Source organism: Papilio xuthus, unplaced genomic scaffold, assembly GCF_000836235.2.
Source record: "Papilio xuthus unplaced genomic scaffold, Pxut_1.1 DF827714.1, whole genome shotgun sequence".
NCBI lineage: Eukaryota > Metazoa > Arthropoda > Insecta > Lepidoptera > Papilionidae > Papilio > Papilio xuthus.
The window spans coordinates 2,122,131-2,145,383 of NW_013530935.1; the positions used below are offsets into that span (position 1 = coordinate 2,122,131).

At 34.1% G+C, this 23,253-nt stretch overlaps 1 protein-coding gene across 3 annotated transcripts in view; it reads left to right on the plus strand.

The window, feature by feature from the left end:
* klar (klarsicht) overlaps nucleotides 1–23,253 on the plus strand; it is a 209,026-nt gene that overhangs the window by 68,497 nt on the left and 117,276 nt on the right. For all 3 annotated transcript variants that reach the window (XM_013310588.1, XM_013310586.1, XM_013310587.1), the window contains exons 2-8: nucleotides 8,266–8,663; nucleotides 10,365–10,485; nucleotides 10,733–10,871; nucleotides 11,586–11,783; nucleotides 12,251–12,349; nucleotides 13,218–13,320; nucleotides 13,922–14,049. In XM_013310588.1, coding sequence (XP_013166042.1) covers nucleotides 8,654–8,663; nucleotides 10,365–10,485; nucleotides 10,733–10,871; nucleotides 11,586–11,783; nucleotides 12,251–12,349; nucleotides 13,218–13,320; nucleotides 13,922–14,049 — 798 coding nt within the window. In that variant the 5' untranslated portion in view covers nucleotides 8,266–8,653. The remainder of the gene's footprint in view (nucleotides 1–8,265; nucleotides 8,664–10,364; nucleotides 10,486–10,732; nucleotides 10,872–11,585; nucleotides 11,784–12,250; nucleotides 12,350–13,217; nucleotides 13,321–13,921; nucleotides 14,050–23,253) is intronic.

A 23,253-nucleotide genomic window follows, 5' to 3' on the forward strand; every position in this document is an offset into this window, starting at 1 on the left:
TTACAACAATAACCAAAGCATTTGCGTGCAAGAAACTATTTCCGGGAGTAAACACGATGACGACCGGTTAACAATGCCATAATTCATTCGTTTGTTTTGAACTTTCACCCTTTTTAGGCTTTTTACTATTTACTAAGGTGTTGTGTTAATCTTTGACCTTCCTGTTCTTTGTCTTATTGCTTAAAGATTTTTTAGTTATTGAATAAATACTTCGTTATGGTGTTCTTTGTTATTTATGACTTTTACGATAAATTATTAACTTTTTGTATTTTTTTTGGTTGTTGCAGTCCCTTAGTGTAGCTTCTTTGTACTTAATCTGTACTAAGGGGCTCTATTAAGAAGCACTTAACAATTCTGAGTTACACTCCTAGGCCCCGAGATACAGGCTCGGCCTAGTTCGGGGTCTGCAAGATACTACACTGTATATTATTCTAACGTGTTTTTGTGAAATAAATTTATTCTTATTCTTATTCTTACTTATTGGAATATGAAAATGAGTTTTGGAACAGCTAGCTACGTCTATAAAAGTTCTTGTTAAAAAATTATGACATCAAAGTTTAATTGCTTAATTGTAAAATCCACGTGTGGTTACTAATTACACAGTCTTTATACGATAGTAGTTTTCGTAGTGTTTGTATTTTAAACTCTATCTCCAATAAGAAAGGTGTAATTTCCTTAAGAGTTGTTTTTATGGTAAGTATCCATTGTTCAAGTTTACAGTCGGTTGCTCATCAAGCCCTCGGTAATGTTTAATGAGTAAACATTGTTTTTTTGTGGAGTCTAGGGTTTTATTACAACACGCAAGTCTTGAGACTATGAATTACGTTTACTTTTATAATTTTTTGTATGTAAAAGCTCTGCGTATTGTTATAACTCTCTAAACTTATGAGTTTTTTATTTGTTTATTACAAAGGCCATAGTACCTTTTATTCTGCCTGACTTTTGACTTAAATGTACAACTATAGCCTACAGTTAGGCTAAGCTATAAATGACGACGGCATATGTATGACCAACAGTAATGTACATTTTAATCTTGTTTTACTTTTTTTTGCATAATTACCAAAACTACATACATCATCATCAGCTCACAATACGTCCCCACCGAGAGCCTCGGAGCATACCCTAACTTACGGTGACTAGGCTATAGTCAACCACGACCAGTGCGGGTTGGTTGACTTCACACATATCTTTGAATTTTCTTCACCGATATGTGGAAGTTGCATCACGATGTTTTCCTTCTCCGTAAGGACGTCGGATAAATGTACATATGTAAATTGGAAATCGAAAAACACATTGGTACATTCGAACCCAGGACCTGCTGATTATAAGTCAAGTGCTTAAACCCCTGAGCCACCGACGCTCCACAACGAGCAAACGACATATAATGGTGTCGATATCGGATACTTTAGATTGCAGCTGATTTTACATAATTATTACGAATTAAAATATTTGTGAAAGTAATTATTGTATTGCAATTGCATTACGTATTAATTTACTATACAAGATTATAATAATTTATGAAGATCACGCTCGGTCTTTACAATGACCGTTGGATATAATTAAAAATACATCAAAGCCGAGTTATCGGACATCGATTCTGTGCGGCTAAATCGATTACTACATTAAAGCGAAAGTAATTTTAGGTTCACAACACACGTGAGTGTGAATAATTTCCCTTTTCACAAATATTACGTCATCAAGACGATGATATGGTTAAGTCAATGAATTGAATTGCAGAGGAGAGAAATTTACAATTTAAATATGTATCAAATAATGAAAATACATTCGTTATTTGTGACTAGAACAAAACTTAAGGCGGTTTTTACAATACTATGATTGATTAGTTTTATATATTAGTTAGAAATCCTTTGGCGCGAACGACGTGCTTTCGTTACAAAGTCAAGTGTCAGAATGAATAGTGAGGGGACATAAACGTCGACATTTTAATAGTGTTGCGCCAGTACACCGGCACAGTGTCGGATTTTTTTCTAAGATTTGTGACTCAATTTATCTTTTAAAGTTTATGTCAAAAATAAATAGCGTTTACAAGAGAGTTATAATTAGGTTTTAATGTTAATATGATATAAAAATTACTATTATCAGCACTTTCAATGATATACCTATTTAACCTAAAATGACAGTGTAGATTAAAAATTACATAATGGTTAAATGACTTAATAGAATATTTGCTTTACAAAGTCGCGTGCATAGCTATAAGTCCGAACGATCGTTCGTTGCACCGGACATTGATCTATTGTTCTACTTAATTATTCTTCAAGCGTGACTCGACGACGACAGCTCAGATTAATCTATGCATTACAATATGTTCATATGTATTTTGACAATACTTATCGGTTCTTTTATCACGTAGGTATAACAAATTTAAATTAGGAACGAAATTGCTACTTAGTTGTGACTAATTTTATAATTCCAATACTTGGAAATAAGCTGTTAATTGCAGAAATTCGAATATGCGTTTCGATTCACGCATGCATTGATTCGAATCCGTTCGAATTGAAATTTATTGAAAATTATTTATTGTATTTTTAATTTCACTCTTTTAAGACTGGTCATAAATAACAATGAAACCATTTGAATCTGCCAGAAAAAAATAATTAAAGGTTTCTAATATGAAAATATTACTTATCGTAACATGTTGCTCGGGGCCTATCGTCTACAAAATCTGAAACATTTAAAATAGCCTATCATCGATTGTATCTATGTAATGTTTCTAATAACGACCTATTGCATTGAAATTGAAGATTTTATCCGAGTCGAAGAAATCGAACATGACAAATTGCGACAAGCTTTGTCTTATCGTATGCCAGCTCTATTATGTCACATAAGGGAAAGTGCGCCGATAGTTAGGCATATCTCAATCGAAATCGAAATTAATTTTCAATACACTATTGATGTAAAAGACCATTGATGGTTGGCATTAAACATTTATAAGCTTGAATTTGAATAGATTTTAATTAACATGTTCGAACATGATTTGGTAACTTACATAGTACGATATTCTCAAATTGTTGTTCTGGTATGTCTACGGTTAATTCTGACAAAATACAAAACTATTGTTGTTCCTTTTTACCCTTTGTTTAATATTACTATATAAAATATATCGTCATTCCTCTCATTATTTTAAACAAAACAGATATAACAATATTTATCTTAATAAGTAGCCTATGTGTTCTTCCAGAATATGTTCTGCATGTAGGCCAAATTTCATCAAAATCTGTTGAGCCATTCTGCACCTTCAAACATCCATCCATCTAGACATTCGGATACATAATATTAGTAAGATTAACAAGATTTTGGTCTCAGAAACCAACGATTGCTACAGTAAAAGTTGTGACCTTGTCAAATCAAAATAAAGCACAAACTCTAGGAATTGTAACAAACCGTTTGTAATAAGGTTGGAGAGTCGTTCTTGACATTTTTTACAATAAAAAGAGCTTGTTTTTTGTTCGTGAGAGCGTTAGGATTCGTTTCGCATGTTACGTGTACCGTTGATGACTGCTCGCTTTGTGAGAGATGAATCTTTAGGAATGCATTTGACTGCTTTTTATTTAGATTGATCGGAGGGATTAAATTCTGTTTATAATTATAGTTTTGGCATATGATATGCCAAAAAGAAATAGATATAATAGTACATATCTGTGAAGATAAGGTTGATTGTAAATTTTTCACACAAAAATGCCTCAATTATCTTATCTCGTGCTAAGGCCTACGAGTATGTAGGCTTAAAATTACATAAAATTTAAATAGGACAGTGTTAACGTATTCAATTTTTTTATCGCAAAAACCAACGACCTTGTGTTGGATGTATTTTAAATATTTGTTTCATTATGACCAACCAAGACAGCATTATAATGAAGAGTATTGGAGCATATTTTCAATGGAAAAGTTTACGTACTAACAGTAGGCTTCTGAGACCAAAATCCTGGCTTAAAACATAACCCCTATCATACTTTGACAAAATATAGCTGACAATATTGTTTATAGAATTTTGGTCTCAGAAATCAAAGATTAGTCAAGTTTCCTGTTGGTTGTTTAATTTATCCTTAAGCTTTTTACAATACAAAGGCAATAATTGGCAATTGATCGTAAATTAAGATAGTGGAAATATTAAATGTTAAAATGATACCTTTCATTATTATTACGAGTTTTGTTGGTGGTACCTTGAACGCTGTGTCGTTTCCTTTTAATGCTGAATGTACAGGAAGACAGAACAGTGACGCAGAACAGTATGACAGTGCAGTATTGCTATTGTTTGAACACACAGATCCGCAAAACAGAACAGTATTGTTTTGACAGTAACTGCGGAAAATGACGGGAAAGAAAGTTGTTTTGACACATATAGTTGACTCTGTTGTTTTAAAGAGAATATAAGGAATGAGAATAAGTATAAGTACAGGTGTCTGCATTTCTAGGAAAAGAGTACATTCTAACAATAGTAGTACTGTTATTCCCTATTGCTCTGTAGGCTGCCTTCGTATGAAAGTGGCATAAAGTGCATTGGGCGCTATTCGCGGCCTCGATAGCGTACTGCCGTCTACAAAACGTTTTGGTCGATAACCGGATCGTAAACATGCGCTGCACCTGTACCTGCCTGACACGCTTTGCCTACTTTGTTATACTAGTATACTACTGCACTATTAAGTTGAATTTAAAATTTACTACAACTAGAAACCATTCCCGACGTCAAGTTCCTTTAGTGAAGAACAGTTTTGGGCGTGTTAGAAACTGGGGTACTCATTTACCTTACTGTAATCAGTCCAATGCTTTCAAAACTTATTGAGTTTTTTATTGTAAGTAAAGCTATCTTACTTCTTACTAATATTATAAATGCGAATGTTTATTTGTTTGAACGTATCTCCAGAACGGCTGAACGGATTCCGTTGAAATTTGGCATAGATGTAGAACATAGTCTTGGAAGAACACAGGCTACTAATCAAGATTTATTTTAATTCCGCGTGGACGGATTCGCGGTCGACAGCTAGTGTTACTATAAAAATTCTTGTATAAACATTCTAAAAATATGTCAATGGTCAGCTGCTTTATCACCTTTTCAAATTCTCTCACGTAACAAATACCTTTTGGAATTTGAATACATAATTGGAAATATTTCATCTTTTACCGTTGCACATTAAATCATATGTTAATTTTTTCAAATGATGACCCCGATGTCATTATCAAGAAATGACCACCACCACCATAATATGATAAATGATACCCATTGACATAAAAGAAGTTTTCTTGATGGAGAAAATATTCTAAAAAAAATTACTCTTTCTTCACATCTTTTTAAAGTCCTAAATACTGATCGCAGATAATTCCTAGAAAAAAAAACTACAAAAAAATATTGTCCTTTATCTCTCTTGCAAATCAAGTTGACGTCCATAATATTAATCAGCGGCGGTCAAAAGGTTAAAACACATGTTTAATTATATATTGTCTAACTGTTTCTTTGGTGTAACATCGGATAGTCTATGTTTGCAAAGATGTTCCTCTGCCTTGGGAAAACAATCAATTTTCACTTAATTTTATCTAAAAAACAAATAATAAGTAAATTTTAATTCCCATAGCAATCATTTTGTTATTAACTTTTTTTTTTATAAAACGAAAGCATTGAATGAGTCTTTAGTTTTTTATGTATGTTTTATGATTTGGCACGGTATTACTTTATGAATAGAAAAGGACGTAATTATTGTACGGTTCAAATTAAACAAGTCATCCATCATTATTACCCGTGTGGTCCGTAACATTCGTTAGTAATTTCCTTAAACATTTGAGTCAATATGTTAACTTTCTCTAACCCAATTCACTTTTTTTTCTATGTTTATTTTCTTAATATAAAGTTCTTTTATTATCTATGACATATAAATTTTTATTATCAAATTTGGTTGTTAGGTTGTTTGTGGTTTTTGAGGTCGTATTTGCATTAATAAGTAGCTTAGACGTGTTAGCTGCAGTTCCAACCGTTCGTGTTTTACTACGCTCTAAACACACCAACAGTCACGTAGTAACTTATCAAAGCTATAAATTTAAACTTCGACGCGCATACCGTTACCGTGAAGGTATTGGAAGGGTTGTACAAGATCTGTTGGGGGTCAATTGGACCCTTTCCCTGTGTTCTTACAGGTTATTAGAAAGTTCTAATTTTCTACTTAACTGAGTTAAGTGTGCTCTTAAATTAATGACTTTGGCTTCCTTAGGTTACATTGTTCATATGTTTTCTTCCTCGTGTTTTGTTATTTGATTGTTATGATTTTTGTTATCTGTTATACAAAAAGTTTTTTATATATCATACGGTGGCAAACGAGCGAGCGGTCACCTAAAATCGCCGAAAGAGCGAAGTGACCGTTGCCCATAGACGAACGCAATTGCATATACGTTGCCTACCTTTAATCGACGGAGGAGAGGATGCACAGAAAGAAAATATCTTTCCTTGCCATACATTCTTTCATCCGGAAAGTCTACTTCCACGTCCCATCCTTTCCTTATAAGAAAAAGGGTGGGAGGGGAAACAGTACTAAATTAGGCCTCCGGGACGCACACTCATCAGACGAAACGCGGAATTCCTTCCACTTGACGCCTGTCTTCTGTATGGTCGTGGTATTTCACCGAAGCCGTGCGAAGATGTTAAAGCGGGCTCTACCACTGTTAAATATTAAACAGTTACTATAATTTAGTTTATAACACGTGATCTACTTGCCAGGCGTTCGTCGGAAGAATAACGAATGTTGCTAATTCCTTTCCATAATATTCCACATGTATTGGATAATATTATTAAAATCTCTTTGATAGTTTAAAGATCTTTGTTTTACGCTTTATAAATAACAAGCAGTATACCGCGAATTGTTCCACTCGAAAATTTTGATTTAAAAAATTAAAATCTAGTAGCCCATGTCACCCGGGGATAGTCTAGCTTCGTAACGTTAAAAGTGTAAGAATTTTTCAAATTGTTTTAGTTTTTTCGGAACCTAAGCAATGCAAATCATTCCTCTTTATAATATTAGTATTGATACCAAGGTATTTTTTTTTTACAAAACAGCTATCACTTTTATAACGAGTTATTTCCGTTAATCAGTTAATGTGCATACAAGATGTGGTTATCTTAAATGCAGTAACATAAACATAATCAATAACAGCTCGAGGTGGGCGCAATGCCAACCTTATCATAATAGCTGTCATCATCCATTAGAATCAGTGGGTACGTGAGAACCAACGCTTTTTCTATACACTGTTGACTGTTCTTTGTTAAATCCGTTAGGGTCATTATCGTAATTTCTATCAGTATTGAGTAGTTTGTTTCCGTTACATTATTATGAATAGAACTCCTTAGTTACATGTGGTTATGTATTGAAACGACGTGAGTTAGAACGAGTTATAGTTACAAGTTGTTTCTTTAACAACGGTCTAGTGCAGTGGTTCCCAAACTTATTTTGTCTACTGCCCACTTTGAGAATAAATATTTTTTTAGCGCCCCCATATTTTCACATATGTAAAAACCACTATAACTTCAAATTAAATTAATTAATTATTGTGTGTATATTAACGGAGAATTCTAAACGAAACTTTTACTGTACCCCCCAACTCGAGACCTGCAGCGCCCACAAGGGGGCGTATTTCCAGAACGGCTGAATGGATCTCGATGTAATTTGGCATACATAGTCTGGAAGAACACAAAGGCTACTAATTACGTTTGTTTTTAATTCCACGCGAACGGAGTCGCGGGCGACTGCTAGTAGTATCATAAATAAAGTAATGATACAATCTGTAAAATATCGAGATATACCGTTTATCTCTTATGGACTATTACCTTAAATAGCTTCGCCGCTAGCAACATTGGTTCGTGCGTTGTCGATTTGTCATATAAATCGGCAAATCGGTGTGAAAATGAGAAAATTGCATCACGAGTCTCCACTGTTACTTTCTTTTGTAACTTTGTATGCCCTTGTAAGTGAAAACGATCTATTGATTCTTATTTAGGTGAAAGTGAAACGTTCTTTACCGTGTAAGATATGTAAGATTGAGTGATGTCGGTTTGGTCATAAATCATTATGCTCATTTCATATGTTCTTATCGTTGTGATAGATTGTATGATATAAATTTTACGCACGATTGTTCGTCTATTAAAATGGCTTTTCATATCAATATTCGTGAAATTCGTTCTTAGCATTGCCAATTGTTTTGTTTCTTGATGTTTTCTTTGATTGTTCTTACATAGTGTATTTTTAACGTTATTTTTTTTATTTCCAGAACTGGCCGAGAGACGACTGCTATCGGAAAAGGCAAAGGGGGCGCCCAGAACCCAAAATGTGACCACCGACCATTGAACCAAAACAAACAAACGCACTCTTCAAATTCATGAGTCTGACAAGATTACATGATCAAGACCAATACATTTATTTATTATACATTATTATTTAAAGAAAAAAAAACGAATCTAGTCGCTGTAGTTCTTTTAAACACGAAGCAATTTAGACTTAAACATTATATACATGGAGTTGATATTGAAATAACTGCTGAAGTACAAAGAATAAAGAGGAATTGATAGAGAGTAGAAAACGAACTCGGGAATGCTAAGATTAATTTAGCAATAAATTGATTATTTTAGTTGCTCCCGAAGTAAAACGAAAAAAACAAGATGTCTGCGAGTGAGTATATTACTTTTTTATTTTAGTTCTAGCTAATGTAGCTTTGCTGACAGTCTTAGCTCTTGATTTACTTATTTTTTACGCTTTTAATGGTTTTTAAAAGATCTCATACACCTAGGTACACAATTTACACATATAATCCTTAATTTTCTGTGTACATGTAAGTCAAAAATAATTTTGCATATACAGTCCAACTTGAATAAGCAAGAGAACAAGGGATAGATAGATAGATAGAGAACGCTATATTTGTATCACTAATAGAGGTTTCTCTCTACTTCTTATAACTTATAGTAGTTTCTCGCTTATTGACTATAATTTGTATTACCGTTATATTGAAAACAAAAGAATAAAGACGCTAACTTAAACGCGTCGTTCGAAGTTCGCATAACTGAGTACAATAGAGTTGCATAACTTTGATAATTTTACGTCACATAAACTTTGCCCGCCATTGTCATCTCAAGTTAACTGAGAAACATTTAAACGTAACACGGTCACGATTACAACAAATCGTTTTGCACGAGATAAAAAAATCTGCTATATATTTAGGACAATTTTTTAAGTTATTACTATTAGATGTTTAACGACGACTCCGGAATTTTATATCAATACTAGCTGGCGCCCGCGACTCAGTTTGCGTTAAATAAAAAAATAAAAAATTAGTAGCCTAAGTGTCTACATCTACATTTATGCCAAATTTCAGCTAGATTCATGCAGCTTTTCTGGAGATACTTTCAAACAAACATCCATTTATCCATCTATTCAAACATTCGCATTTATAACTTTAAGTAAGATTAGTAATATAGTAAGATTTAAACGATCGCTTAGTGTGTTATCTATACTAAACGAACTTTTTTGTACTCAATAACTCTGAGTGCAACAAGAATCATTTAATTTTAACTGTGACTAAGTAATAAATTCTTTCTGTTCATTTCTAAGATCTAAGTTTATCTTACAATAATCCAAACAAATGTTCTTTACTTTTGGTGTACATTAAAATTCCTTATTTATCACTTGTCGTTTTATAACGGCTATTATATTCAGCTTTAAAATGTTATTCTTGGAATAGACGATCACTATCGGAGTCAACAAATCTCGAAACACTCGTACTGTTCTATTGATTGCTGTTATTCTTAGAACACAGGTTCAAGTCAACATTCGGTTGTCCCTTTTTGTTATAAGTTGATAGTGGGTTTTATTGCGTGGGATATTTGTGAGGTCCAATTCTAGGTATTATAAGATCTTATAAGGTAGGAGTAGTAAATGCATATACAATTAGGAATGTTACAAATGTAAATCTTTGTTTTGACGATAAACTTGAGTGATAATTAATCTAATTGCGATTGAAATTCAGTGTACGATTTTGGAGTTATTATTTATTATAATATTGCGCGTTGTACTACAAATATTCTCATTATTTCAACATTTCACTCGCATAGTTAGTACTAGCTGTCTCCCGCGACTCAAAGCGCGGAATTAAAAAAAAACTTAATTAGTAGCCTATGTGTTCTTCCAGACCTCATACTGCACTACATTTATGCCAAATGTCAGTGGTATCCATCCATCCATTTAAACATTCTCATTTATAATATTAGTAAGATTTGTTACCTAATTGTGTACTTGGAAAAGTTACTACTTTAACAATCTTCTTGTCCTTTAGTATTACTTGATTGTGTTATTGATGTGATACAATTGGTATTTCAGGTTTCGAGCATTCTGCAATGAAGAGCAGTTTCTCGCTGTCATCTCTGAGGAGCGCAGCCGCGCCCACTGGCGGCCGCTGCGACCAACTAGAGCGGCCATACCATAGCCTTACTAAGAAGAGGTGAGATCGAATTATTGTACATTGGATTCCTGTACTTTTTCAACTGCTCCGACACTTGTTTTGATATATATTGTTGTCTCCGTGTTTTCGGACACAAAGAAAGATATGGCAATATGTTTGTAAACAAGTCTATCCACAATGGAAACCCACAGTTTAGAAATGTGTAAATTCTTTTTTACTTAATAGTTTTTGTGGTATAAAAGTTTCCCCAAAGTTAATCAGTATATTTGTTTCATATATATTTCAGGAAGGAGCCTTGCCGTGAAGCCTGGCGGCGCAGTTGGGGCTCGGCGGCGAGTGGTGGTAGCGCTGGTGACGACCTCTGGCCGCTGCTGCAGCATCACTATGATTACATCATGGATAACCAGATCATTGACAGCTGCAGGGTCAGTTCACACTAGCTTCAACATAACGTCTAACAGACATAGTCGTAACCTTGACAGCAAGAGTACTGTTGGCGGCGGTACACACTATCAACAGCTTTGCATTCTTACGTGCTATCTATAAGGATCAGACACATTCTTAGTTTACTTCTTTACAAAACTCTGTGGAATATTATTCACTCAAAATATGTCTACTTTCAATTTTTATGAATCAATATGACTTGTAGGATTTTAAAACTCTTCTTAAAAGTAATTTTTGCGTAAACAAGTAGATGTTTAAATGTAAAAGTAGGGAGTGTTAATTAATAGAAGACTTTCATTACTGCCGGCAAAAGTGGTTGTTTTGATAAAAAAATTAATGACTTATTTGAAATTATTGTTTACAGCGCCATCTATTATCGTAAACAAAAACGATGAATTTAAACCACGCACTAGCCTGTTTACAGAAATATCAAATATGCATCGAACTGTTTTTACCTATCGACTTTTAGAATATTAATATCTAACCTTATTGCGATAGAATAAGTGACTGGCACATGATTAACACATTTTTATAATCTATTAAAAGAATAAATAAATTGATATTTAAAACCGAGGAGCATGTATGAATGTAGAAGAACAAAAAGAGCGTGCTAAATGGAAGCCCGTGGTCTCTGCCTACCCATCTGGTTTATAGATTTTATTATATTGTTGTTTTATGTAAATGTTTCATTCCAGGAGGCAAATGGCGAGTTACTATCGCACAACTGGACTTCACAAGGTCCTCGCTTACTGAATCCGACGTCGGGCGCCAACCGACAGTGGTCACTCAGCCAGCTGGTTGCTGAGTTTACAGAGTTATGTCAGTGGCTGACACATGTGCAGGAGGAGATATACTCTAGTCCGGAGAATCTGTCCAGTAGGAAACTGAGGAAGGTGTGTTAGAATTGTCATATACATTTTTAATATAACTGCACTTGAAATGAACAAAGTTTTGAATTTTGTGGCCGAAAAAGTGAGACCACAAATAATTATCATCATAAAGTCTATTGTCACCCATCCATTTCTGGATTAGGTCTCTTTACTTCCTCACCACTCCTTACGGTGCTGTGCAGCTCGTATCCTCAAATCAACCTATGATTAAATAGCGATGTTTTGATGAGCATTTAAATCAGACTTTCCATCTCTTCTACTTGTTTTATTTTTTCAGTAATTATAAAGGCATACAAATTTAAGCGACAGAGGATGGGAATAACAGAAAGTGGATATTTACAATTCAAATCCACTTCCTCTTCCCGTCCTTTTCTTTCCTCTTCAGATGAATTAGTTCGACTTTACATTTGCCTTTTGTGTAGTCGTGGTATTTGAAATATGTTGCCTTAATTGACATTTTGTCCTTACAGAGTCGCATGGCCGAGCTGGTATCAGTGGAACATCGTCGTGTCAAATTTGTGGAGCAAGCGTCTGCTATACTGGATAGAATACCGGAGGCCGGTGCTGAGGTGAGCGCTTTGTCGATAAATTTCTCATACTTGTATTAAAACATATTCTTCTCACTGGTGAGCGACGGGCCGCGTCCGCGAAATAATACTAGTGCCACTCATCCTGATGAAGGGCCCCCGATGGGCTCGAAACTAGTCGGTGCCGCCACCGGACGTATATACGTGAGTGTTCAGCCGTGTTTATATATCAGTTTAGTAGAATGTCTCACGAAAGTTTGAATAATTTAAAACATATTCTTGTCTTTCTCTTTTAAAACTTATATAAGTATGGTAGTATATTTTAGAGAAGTATTTTGATATTGAGGAACAATAATTATGTTTAATACATGATTTTAGTAAGAGGAAAATACGAAACAGTTTGTGGTTGTGTCGTCTGACTAACAGTCCTGTTTACGCACAGTTAAGCTGTTAGGATAAACCTTAGGAATGAAATAGTAGTTATTGTTTTATGTTTAAAAATGTATTAGCGTGTTCTATATAGTTTGTTTTGAAAAAGAATGTGTGTAGTCGTGCTTCGATCTGAAGAGAATAAAAAAAACATGCAGTTTTTAACTAAAAATGTTGGCGTAATTTAATGATTTCTATCTAATACTACTCTACCAATATCTGTTAGTGTTTGAATGCTGAATTTTCCTTGTTAATTGTCATATACAACTTATATGAAAGAATCTCGTGTCACAATGTTGGTTACAATACTCCAAAACGGCTTCACTTATTTTTAATAAATTTTATATTCATATACAGTAGGGTCTGATAATCGCTTAATATATATTTTAATCCCGCGCGGACGGAGTGGCGTGCGATAGCTAGTATTTCTATAAGATAATCGCCCTGTGTACGTTCTGTAGTTTGATTTTTTTTGATACAGGTAACATGGCGAATGGAACATCTGAATGTAAAATGGGAGAGTCTCCGACTCCTGCTTAGTCCTGAGCAGCAGCAGAGGGAAGGAGACTGCTCCGATACTGTTGGTGAGGAGTTCATTTATTTGAAATCAAACGAGACGATGTTTTATGTAGTTCAGTTTATTAATAGTATATAATTGTAATTTTTTTTCTTATATAAGTTGTTCTAATAGATTTTTTTTTAAATAATTAATAACTTTGTTTGAAAGTTAGAATAATTGATTTAATTTGACTATTTAAATGGAATATTCATGCATTGTTCTTAAAATAAATTTTAAAAGATACAGATAATTTGTTTGTAAAAAAACTATTTAAATGAAATTAACAATCGACATTAAATTCAATTAAATTAGCTGTATAGAAATATATAAGTATATTAGTTAGGTATTGAAATTATTTGTATTTGTAAGGAACGTCAATAAAAGGCGGGGTCAACGGGTGGACTGATTTATTTGTAAAGACATTACGAACCTGTTATATTAATCTACCTACTATTTGATCATTAAATATCCTCTGTACTGAGACACTTATTATTATCAGATGTTACAGTATTGATTTAAAAAACTGGCAATGAATTTGACAATTCCTCTAGTATTATCTTTGTTATCATGTAACGAGAAAAGTATGAGCGTTAGTGAGAGATATAATTGCATCCTATACTGTGCAGACCCGGCACACGAGCTGCGTTGCTTGCGACGCTGGCTGCATGTGATGGAGGGCCGCCTGCCGCCGCCCTCGCTCTCCGCCCGCGCTCAGCCATACCACGACCTGCTCAGGAAACTGAGGGAACATCAGGTACGTCATATGTTTAACTATACGTTATTTTATAGCGTTATAACGACTCCCTTCTTAGGAAACTGTCTGATTGAAGGAACATCTAGATTAGTCTTTCCCAAAGTGGGCGATAACGCCCCCTTGTGGGCGCTGCACGTCTCAAGTTGCGGGTTGTAGTAAAAGTTTCGTTTAGAATTGTCCGTTAATATACATATATAGGTCACAATAATTAATTAATTTAATTAAAAGTTATAGTGGTTTTTAAATATGGGAAAATATGAGGGCGCTAAAAAAATATTTATTCTCAAAGTGGGCAGTAGACAAAGTAAATTTTCACGAATTTCTACCTCGCACAGCTGCGTTGTGGAAAGCTCTATCCTCGGCGGTATTTCCAAATCGCTACTTAGGGTCTTTCAAGAAGAGCGCGTATCATCTACTTAAAAGCTGGCAGCGCATCTTATAAAAAAACTGCTGGACTGATTTTGACGGAACTTTCAAAGTAGTTGATGCATACAGTCATATTATAGACTATTTTTACAACTCTAAGCAGGCGAAGTCGACCTCTATATGAGAAATAAACCGTATGACTAAGTTTTAAAATTGTGTTTTATCGGTAATAAGATATACTTTGAACTTTCATAGTTTTTACTAGTATTCTGTCCATATGAAATGGAATTTTTACCACGATTAAGCTGTTTGAATTGACGATATTTTGGCACAATTGTATACGCTGTAAACGGTCGAAACATATCTCACAAACATAATATCTGTATTAACCCTTATGTTCATTTTGTATAGTATACCATACATAAAACTTTATAAAAATATACGATCACTATAAAATAATTTTTAACTTATTTTTTTTTAAGTTTCATTTTTGCTTTTCTTCAAAAAAGAAATCTTGCCACAATAAGGGTTATGAATCTTGGTGTTACCATATTACGACAGTAAATTGACTAAACGATTTAAATATAATTACTTTCTAAACTTTGTGAAAATAACACATATAAAACCTCGCAAGAAAAATACTTCGCATAAAAGACAGACTGTCATTTGTCTACGATTAAGATATAAAGCGTAATAAATTATACGTAAACATGTTAAAATGAATGTAAAGAAACATGCCCATTCATAGTACACGTAAATAGAAGTAGGTGTGTCAATGCATCATTCAAGTGTGACAGTCTTCTCCGCGGTGACATATGATAAGCTGCCGACATGAAATGTTTCCCATAACCCACATTCTTTGTCAGAGTAATGTGCACTTTATTGGATTAAAATATGGTTGATATTAAACTGTATGATATATCGTACCTGTTTTAACGCACATTAAGATTTACATCTGCATTATTTATTTTATCATAGTATTATAGTTTCTACTTTTTTCTAGTTTACAACATGTTTTCTATCTTTGGCATAATTTATCTTGTTTCTTTTCCGCGCCTTTTTTATAATATAAGGTGACAAATAAGCTAGCGGTGACCAGGGGAGCTAGATAAATGGAAAGTAAATGAATTCACTTTTTCTAGCCCCTCTAAATACGCTGAAATAGCCAAGCGATCGCTGCCAATGCTTTTTTTCTTTTTATTTACAATTTTTAGGGTTACTTTTAGACACAAAACTTCAACGATTTGCTATAAATTGGCAACCCTAACCATAGTAATTTGTACAAGAATATTGGACTCGACGGTAAACGGCGCCGAAGCATCCCATAAATAAGCTCCGATTACTCGCTACCAAGTTCGGAGGGAATTTATAGTGTGCAATAACACTGCATCAATACATTACACACCGCACTACCATGTTACTGGCAAATCGTGAACGCCGCCTGTTTAAAATTTGCCTAGGAAATCATGGCAACTTGCATTTCTTTGTAAAGGCTAAATAATTAGTTCACTGTCTTTGTCATCAGTGTTTCACGATTCTTTATTGGTTGCACAAAAATTATAACCAATGAAGTGTCACTTTTACAAACTGTCGAAATGTGATAGGGTCAAAACACGTCAATTTGTAAATGAATTCGTTTTACATACAATTTGTCCAGTCTTTACATTTTCGCTAGGCAAATTACAACAAGGCGGAGTTCTGGATTTGCTGGTAACATATTCACAAGTTGCGGCCATAACTCCGCAGTCGGTGCTTGCCCTTAATTAGCTCCATGAGAGCGAATGTCTAGTTGAAATAGATTTGGCCTATCTTTAGTACCATTGTGATTTACGCTGACCCAGTTTTGTAATTCGCTAAGTGTGTGAATGGACAGCTCGCTTGCAGTAATGAAATTTTATTGCGAGATTAAGGCACGATTTGATTTTAATAGAATTCAGACATAAAAACAACATCGAGATGTTTTTATAAGATGACCTTCAAATATATATACAGGAATATAGCTATTCTTTAAAGGGGTTAAACAGATTCGGAAAAACTATCGGTTATTGGAACTGAACATTGGCGGTCCCTTAGATGTCTTTGTAACCGGTTTTGTCTGCCATAATGCTGGTTTACTTATGTGTGATACATCAAAGCGCTGGCCAGTAAATCTTAGTCATGGTACATTTTGTTTCACGACTTCCCTATAAGTGTATTTTGGTGTTTGTTTACATATTTTATTACTGCCTGTAACTTCACAAAGTTCATGGAATTCTTTCTTTTCTTTCCTAAATCATATTTATTATTTTAGCTGTTTCGTTTTCTATTCACTTTGAACTTGAAATTAGACTCTTACAATAAATTGTGTCGTGGAAAATTGTCTTAAAAGTATATTTTTGAGTTAGTTTAAATCATATTTACTAGCGCGGAATTAAAAGAAAATAAGCATATAGTATGCCTGCGTGCATTATTCCCGTTAAAATCTTTGTAGCCGTTAAAACGGCTTTACCGAAATTAAAGCAGACTTGCGGACAGACAAACAAACAAAAATTTAGGATATAGGAGGCTCAAATAGCTTAATTGTTTCCTACTAAAAAATGGTTTATCGCTATCAACAACGTAAATACATGTATAAACTTTACATAGGTTAGGTTTCTGTGATAATGTGTTCTCGAATACACAGTTTAAAATAAGCTTCGCTTTCATTCGACCCTCGCTTGAAGTTGCGTTATAATTATAATCACGTTTACTTTATTTCAGAACACCATGTGTGTAATATTCATAAATTCGGATTTAATCGATTGATGTTATTTGCATTGATTGTTCTGTTTTCTCTGACCGAGTTATATATAACTTTGAAATGGATCTTTTTATGATTCAGTAGTTATGGTAAACGTCTTTGAAATTTGAAACCTTCCACATTAATAGCCATATATTTAAAGGTGAAATCAATTTCACTCCCATTAAGATTGGATAACACGGATAGGATCATCAAAATCAAAATCAAATCATTTTCTGATCGTTAGTCTCGCTAAAACTCGAGAATGGTTGAACGGATTTATGTTATCTTGGTCTTGAAATGTTCGTTGAGGTCTAGGGAAGGTTTAAAAGGTGAGAAAAATTAATAATATTCCACGAGGACGGAGTCGCGGGCGGCAGCTAGTTGGTAATATTTAAATACATAGAGATAACTATACTTGTCTAACGCCTGTGTAACAAAGGGCTATGAACTTGAACGTTTGCAATTACCATAACGCCAACGTTGTTTATTGCTCGCTCCAGTGCCACTTACGAAATGATTACTTATGAAATTACAAATGTTACCTTCCCACTCGGGTGCAGACATAGACGCAAATTATATACCATTCTTGTGAACAATTTCGTTAGTTTTCAACGAATATAGAATTGTGCAACCTGTTTGTATGTCGTTTATTAAAACGCTGGAATAAAGATTTCATTGTTCAAGTAAACTTAGATATTAAAAAAAAATAATGTTACTTTCACTAGATTATCCAAATTAACCATAAATGGTAAATTATGTTAGTTATTGTTTCTTAGTTTAATCTGTATTACCTATAGTAAAAACTTTTCTTTTTTCTTCAAAGAACTCGGTAGCTCCGTACTTCACAATTTTTTGTTCTATTAATAACCATTCAGAACGTTAATCGATTTTCCAATATCTTAATTGAGTTATTACAAATTGTTAGAATAAATTAATCAAATTAATTATTCATCGATGAGACAGAAAACGAGTAACTGTCTCGATCGAATGAAAATGTTTCGTGTGGCAGCGTATCGATTTCTAATCGATGTTGTACACGGGGTCTGTAATTACGGCGTCAAAATTAGGTGCGTTGTGTCGGGCGTCGGTAAACAAACGGCCGAGATAGTGCTGTTAAGTGATTAACGAGCGGGTAATGGTGGCCTCGCCCTCGCCCGGTAGCGGCTTTCGCTCCCGCAGGCAGGCGACACCACCGATTTATGCGATAGCGAAAGATCGCAAGTATCGATAACATCTCTTAAATACAAAGAATGTTCTTTTAAATGTGGTATTTTACCTCATACATTTAAACCTCAATGACCATTATTACTTACAAACTTTGAAATCTTTTAAGGAACTAACGATCAATTGTTACTAAATTTATTAGTGTATAGCTGTAGCCCACGACTCCGTTCGCGAGGAATTAAAAAAAAAAACTTAATGAGTAGCCTATGTCTTCTTTTAGATTATGTTCTACATCTGTGCAAAATTTCTTTAAGATCCGTTGACCCGTTCCGGAGATACCTTCAAACATCCATCCATCCATCCATTTAAACATTCGCAATATTAGTAAAAAGTAAAATAGTAAGATGACAATTATCGAAGTGTTCATAATCTCGTTTTATTATTTCACTGCTTCAATTATTTAACGCGCATATGTTATATTAAACATGTTTTGACCTACTTAACTTTAATAACATAGTGGGTCATTGTTATAAGGTACTATTATTATAGATATTCATCAATAGAAACGCATTAGGTAACCCTTAGTAAATGCCCACATATATGAAGATTAAATTGTTTACAGAACGTAAGCACGGAGTAAATGATACATGATCATGCTTGCCCTCTGTATATTTTGGACGGTATCGTTTTAAGATCTCTACATTATAACTTATAACAATGCTCTCATTTGAACTACAGAATATTAAGGTGTTGTTACCAAGAATAAGTATATATTCAAATGGCTACGTAACGGTGTTTTTTTACCCCGTATCCGTTTATGATCTCACCGCAAAGCGTTTTTGCGCGTGAGATAAAGCCATTATTGTCGATGAAATCTACCGTGAACTCGGCCAAGTCTCTTGATGTACTGATGTAGAAATATCTAGGAATATGTATGGCAGATGTTAATCGGTTACTTAGAAGAAGATTAGGAGCAGGGTGATCTCAATTTCATATCGTAGTAATAGGGGAAAGTTATCAATTCGAATCATTCTGTTTTTTGGATTCTAAATTCAAACTTTCCGTTGACATTTTAGTCAACTTTGTGTATCAGAGACGATTTATTTATATTTACTATGATAGCAGTCGTCCGCGACTTTGTCCGCGCGGTATTAAAAATGCAAACATATCTTTGTACATGCCAAATATCATCGAGATCCGTTAAGCCGTTCAGGACATACCTTCAAACAAACATGTATCCATTCATCTTAACTTTCGTATTTATAATATTAGTAATATTAAATAAATCGGATTAAATATAATATTCCTTATTCCAATAGTAGCTACAGCGTAAATTTATGTCGCTTCAATAAATGGCAGATGTTTTTGGATGTTAGGGAGAATTTTATACGTGCTATAGTAATGATTATAGGTTATAGAGAAAGCTATGCCAGCTTTCTGCTAAATAGAATTCCCTATTCCCTGTCAAAATGCTTTTCAACAGCTGAATTGCCATTGTCTAGCTTACTATAGACATTTCAATAAGCATTATACTATTAAGTGCAATCTAGTTAATCTAAGATCCGCATAGTACGAGATAACTTTTTAGTAAATAATTGGTTTGGATATTTTTTTGTTTATTTTGAACACCCTATAAAATCACAGACGTAAAAGATGTCTTTAGTTGACTTGCCTTCTTCATGGATCTCTTGTGTGATTCTACAGAAAAATTAACGTAGTAGATAAATTTGAAATGCTTGTCTGATGTCTAATTGAGAATCTATGTGTCTATTATATATAATTGGAAACAGTTTTTTTTTTTATTTAATTTCCCTGTAATTTATCTATGATTATAATGTTTATGATGTTGCAATTGTGCAAGTTGCAAGTTAGTCGGTCGCTTAGCAAGATCTAAGCGAGCGTCGGTCAATAATTCTCCAGCGCGACGACGTGCGATACAATCGCGCCCTCTGGTAGCACACGGCTGCCGATAGCTTTGCTGCCCGAGAAATTTATTACACGAAAATAAATCGAGCGTATTTATAATCTATAATTGCACCTTCGTTATTTGAGTAAGTGGGCCGGAACGGATTTGTCGTGCGCACGCCGCGGCTTTTGTAAACTTGGTACTACTAAAATGGTGCAGTTTAATAATTATATTTTCATTATAAAGCTTTCTTCTATCATTTATACCTTGAAGTACGTTCTTATCGTTTTATTCTCCAATAGTTTATCAGCTTAGTCAATATTGTTGGGTGAGGTGAAATTCATAACAATGCTAAAACTAAATTCCAGAATCAAAAACACTAAAGCAGTCACCAAATAAGTCCGATAGCAATAATTCCTTAACAATGCATTAAGATAAAATTTTCTGTATCTTACAACAATTAAAATATTAGGCTATTTGCGTAATTTATAATCGCGAATCTCAGTTAATCCAGTAACAAGTCTTATAATCTATGTTCAAAGCAGTCTTTACCGTAATCTGCTTGCAAATTTAGAAAGTGAAGTCGAAAGCCGAGCGCGTAACATAAGATAATATGATGTGGCAAAAATTTCCCCACAATACCCGGCTGCTTAGCCTCGGGTGATGGCGAGTATAGCGCGGGAAAAGCGGTCCTTATCTTGCCTTACGAATAAATCTGTACTACCCACAAGTACAGTCAGCGTCATATAGATCGTCACAGACAAGATATGCAAATATATAGGTACACCAAAAGTATTCAATTATATCGGTACAACAAAAGTCCTCAAAATAATAGATACATTCACCCTGCTCAAATACATCGGTACATACACAGCGTCAAATATATGAGTACATGCAAGATGCTCATAAATATCGTAGCAGCCACAGCGTCATAAGTAACGAAGCAGTCAAGGTGCGCAAAAATATCGGTACATTTGACAAAATTGAACTCTATCTCTATATACTTGTGATACAATTTGGAATAAACTACTTCTGTTACATTCATTTGACACTTTGTATTAACATTATAGGTTGTCCGGAAAGTTCGTTCTGATTTTCGATATAAAGCTTAAAATAGACTGTAGCTGAAGTGGATTCATTTTCGGATTTCCACCATTATCAAACGTCACAAAAATTTCTATATTGTGAATAATTTCATTTCATTGGTTGAGATAAAAACTAATTTTTAAAATTGTATCCAATAATAAAAGACGTTTTAGGTATAGAGTCGTACCAATATAATTTAAAAACATTTCCAAAAATTTTAAGAGAACAGGGTTTCAATTTTTCCTCATAAAGCGGCACGAACTTACTGGGCAACCCAATATTTTTCTTCTCCTGTCATAACGCTTAAATATAAAAGTTTGTCACGCCGAATATGACAGATACGTATTAACTAATATCAAATTTTGCCTTGTCACAATATATACTAGTTTGGCGCAGTATTCTAGTATGTTTGCCGTAATATGTAAGTTTACCGGTTCGAATCTCAGGCTACTTTTTTTTCATTTTATCAATCACGGGGTTATTTTTTCATAACCAGTAAAAATTTGGTAATGTAAAATTTTGCTCGACAATTTTTTTTAATAATTTTCGCAGTCGGGTAGAAAGAAATTTAAATAAAGTTAACAACAATTAGGTCAGACCATCGCGGGTGAAGTGAGTGGGCGGAGCGTGGATTGTCTTTGCGGGTTTTAAGAATGGTACGGTACGCGCGGAAACTATACGTACAAGTGTTATCTACATATGTGTGCGCGCCCACGCACACTGGAATGTTTATTGCAATCGACCAAAAATTTGATGTAGTTTGGATATTGATATTCAGTTTTTTTTCTTTGTTTCTTAAATATAATCAGTATCAGTAAAAGGTAAAAGTAAAAGTGTTATTTTTACCGGTACAAGTTTAACAAACATGAGTAATAAACAAATTACATGCCAATAGCATCGCTTTATCTCCTTCATTTTTGTTTGAAATAGAAAAGTACTTTAACGGTCAAACTCATTAGTCCAAGGCAATACCAAAAAGTACCTAATAACTACTGCGATAGAATTTAATTACATGCGCTTCGATATTAAAATTAAAAAGTTTAAATATCAAAAAAAAAATAGTTGCTTGGGATTTGAACCGCCGACCTTACGTACCAACGGCGGCGAACGGTAAGGCCACGAGACCAAACTAGCATATATGATGACAAACTTAAATTTGATGTTGGTTTTATCTACCTAATTTCTGTCATCCGCGTCGAACACTTTTAGTAAATTTTGAAAAATGGTTTGATGCAAAGTGTCAAATGAATGTAACAGAAGTAGTTTATTCCAAATTGTATCACAAGTATATAGCGATAGAGTTCAATTTTGTCAAATGTACCGATATTTTTGCGCACCTTGACTGCTTCGTTACTTATGACGCTGTGGCTGCTACGATATTTATGAGCATCTTGCATGTACTCATATATTTGACGCTGTGTATGTACCGATGTATTTGAGCAGGGTGAATGTATCTATTATTTTGAGGACTTTTGTTGTACCGATATAATTGAATACTTTTGGTGTACCTATATATTTGCATATCTTGTCTGTGACGATCTATATGACGCTGACTGTACATAGACGTAGTTATAATATACTAGCTGTAGCCCGCGACTCAGTCCGCGCGGTATTAGAAAAAAAACATAATTATGTTCCTATGTGTTCTTCCAGACGATGTTCTATATGTATGCCAAATTTCATCGAGATCAGTTCAGCTGTTCTAGAGATACCTTCAAACAAACAACCATACATCCATCCATCCAAACATTCGCATTTATAATATTAGTATGATTAACCATTTCATTTTGTATCCAAATTTAGATATATCTATGTAGCACCTTTTTGTTTCGTCGATGACGTAATTTTAGCGAACACGTTCTCGTATTTTTGTTTTCAGATGTCATATCTAGTAATTCATCAGACTTACGATAATTCTCAA